The sequence below is a fragment of the Silurus meridionalis genome, chromosome 3 (assembly GCF_014805685.1).
Source record: "Silurus meridionalis isolate SWU-2019-XX chromosome 3, ASM1480568v1, whole genome shotgun sequence".
Lineage (NCBI taxonomy): Eukaryota > Metazoa > Chordata > Actinopteri > Siluriformes > Siluridae > Silurus > Silurus meridionalis.
The window spans coordinates 22010608-22011705 of NC_060886.1; the positions used below are offsets into that span (position 1 = coordinate 22010608).

Here is a 1098-nt window from a genome sequence, read left to right on the forward strand (position 1 = left end):
TTCTCCTCCGCTGTGACTCTCCTGCCAGCAGAGCATCGATCCGAAAGTTCTTCGACTTATCCATGACTGTCCTGTCAGTTTACAGCTGCGTGCTTCAGCTCAGGGCGTGTTTGTAACTAATACTATTATTGGCAACAGTGAGTGGAGTATTCTGCTCGGAGAACCTGCTCATCTAATCATCGTGAAGTTCGTGAATGAAAATTAAGGCGATCAACTGACAAACACGTCGGCGCTGGTTGCTCTTAGGACGTCCTTCTGCTCTCTTTATTCGTCCGGATGTGCGCGATGTGCGGGGTGTAAGTGCTACAAGCAGGTGCAGCTTCCGAGTTTTTTGGATGCGCTCGCACTCCTGAAGCGCCTCTGATTGGCTGACCGGGCTGACCTGTGCGCTCCGAGCCCCTCCCGCGCTTTCTAATTAACTAATTACCCGCACATTTAGTGCTCTGAAGCTCTACAGCTCTCTCTGCAGCCCAAACCATTCACACCTCTTCTCCAGCGAGGATTAATGAAGAATTACTCAGGAATGTCTACCCCTTTACTGTCCAAACTGAAGGCTGACAGTCACTTTACTCATTAACAGAAACATTCTGGGAGAATCAATGGCTGTGATGCCCGAAGTACACCAGCAAAATAGTAAAGACAAGGTTGCAGTCTGATTGAAAAATAATAATAATAATTACTGAGATTTTGCATAAAAAAAAAGACATAATAAAATGGATTAATCTGGATTTAATCTGTTTTGAGACTCAAGCATTCTATTTCTACTCTTCTATTTTGCTAAAAAAAAAATACATGTTCGAAATATATACAAATGTAGAATTATTTGCAAATGTAAATCTTTTCAGTAATAGATTTTGTATTTATTAAAATCCTTGAGAAATACTGCACACTTGTGCATCACACGTAAAAAAAACAATTTGTCTGAAATAACCAGGAAATGCAAGGAATATAGAGCTAATGGTTGCAGTTTACACATAGACATTATATGTTATCAATTATAAAAAAGAATTACAGAACATTTTATTTCAGAACAAATGTTTACATTTAAAGCACTGTGAAAGTAAAAATGTAGAAATACTGAGCAAGCTTATAAAGCTT

The 1098-nt window shown here is 39.3% G+C and overlaps 1 protein-coding gene across 1 annotated transcript in view; it reads right to left on the bottom strand.

Moving 5' to 3' along the window:
* Positions 1–444, bottom strand: part of mnx2a (motor neuron and pancreas homeobox 2a) — a 4021-nt gene extending 3577 nt beyond the window's left edge. Inside the window, exon 1 of the mRNA XM_046845494.1 lies at positions 1–444. This exon is cut by the window's left edge and continues 360 nt beyond it. Within this exon, the coding sequence (XP_046701450.1) occupies positions 1–64 (64 nt within the window). The 5' untranslated portion in view covers positions 65–444.
* Between the last annotated feature and the right edge of the window lie 654 nt (positions 445–1098).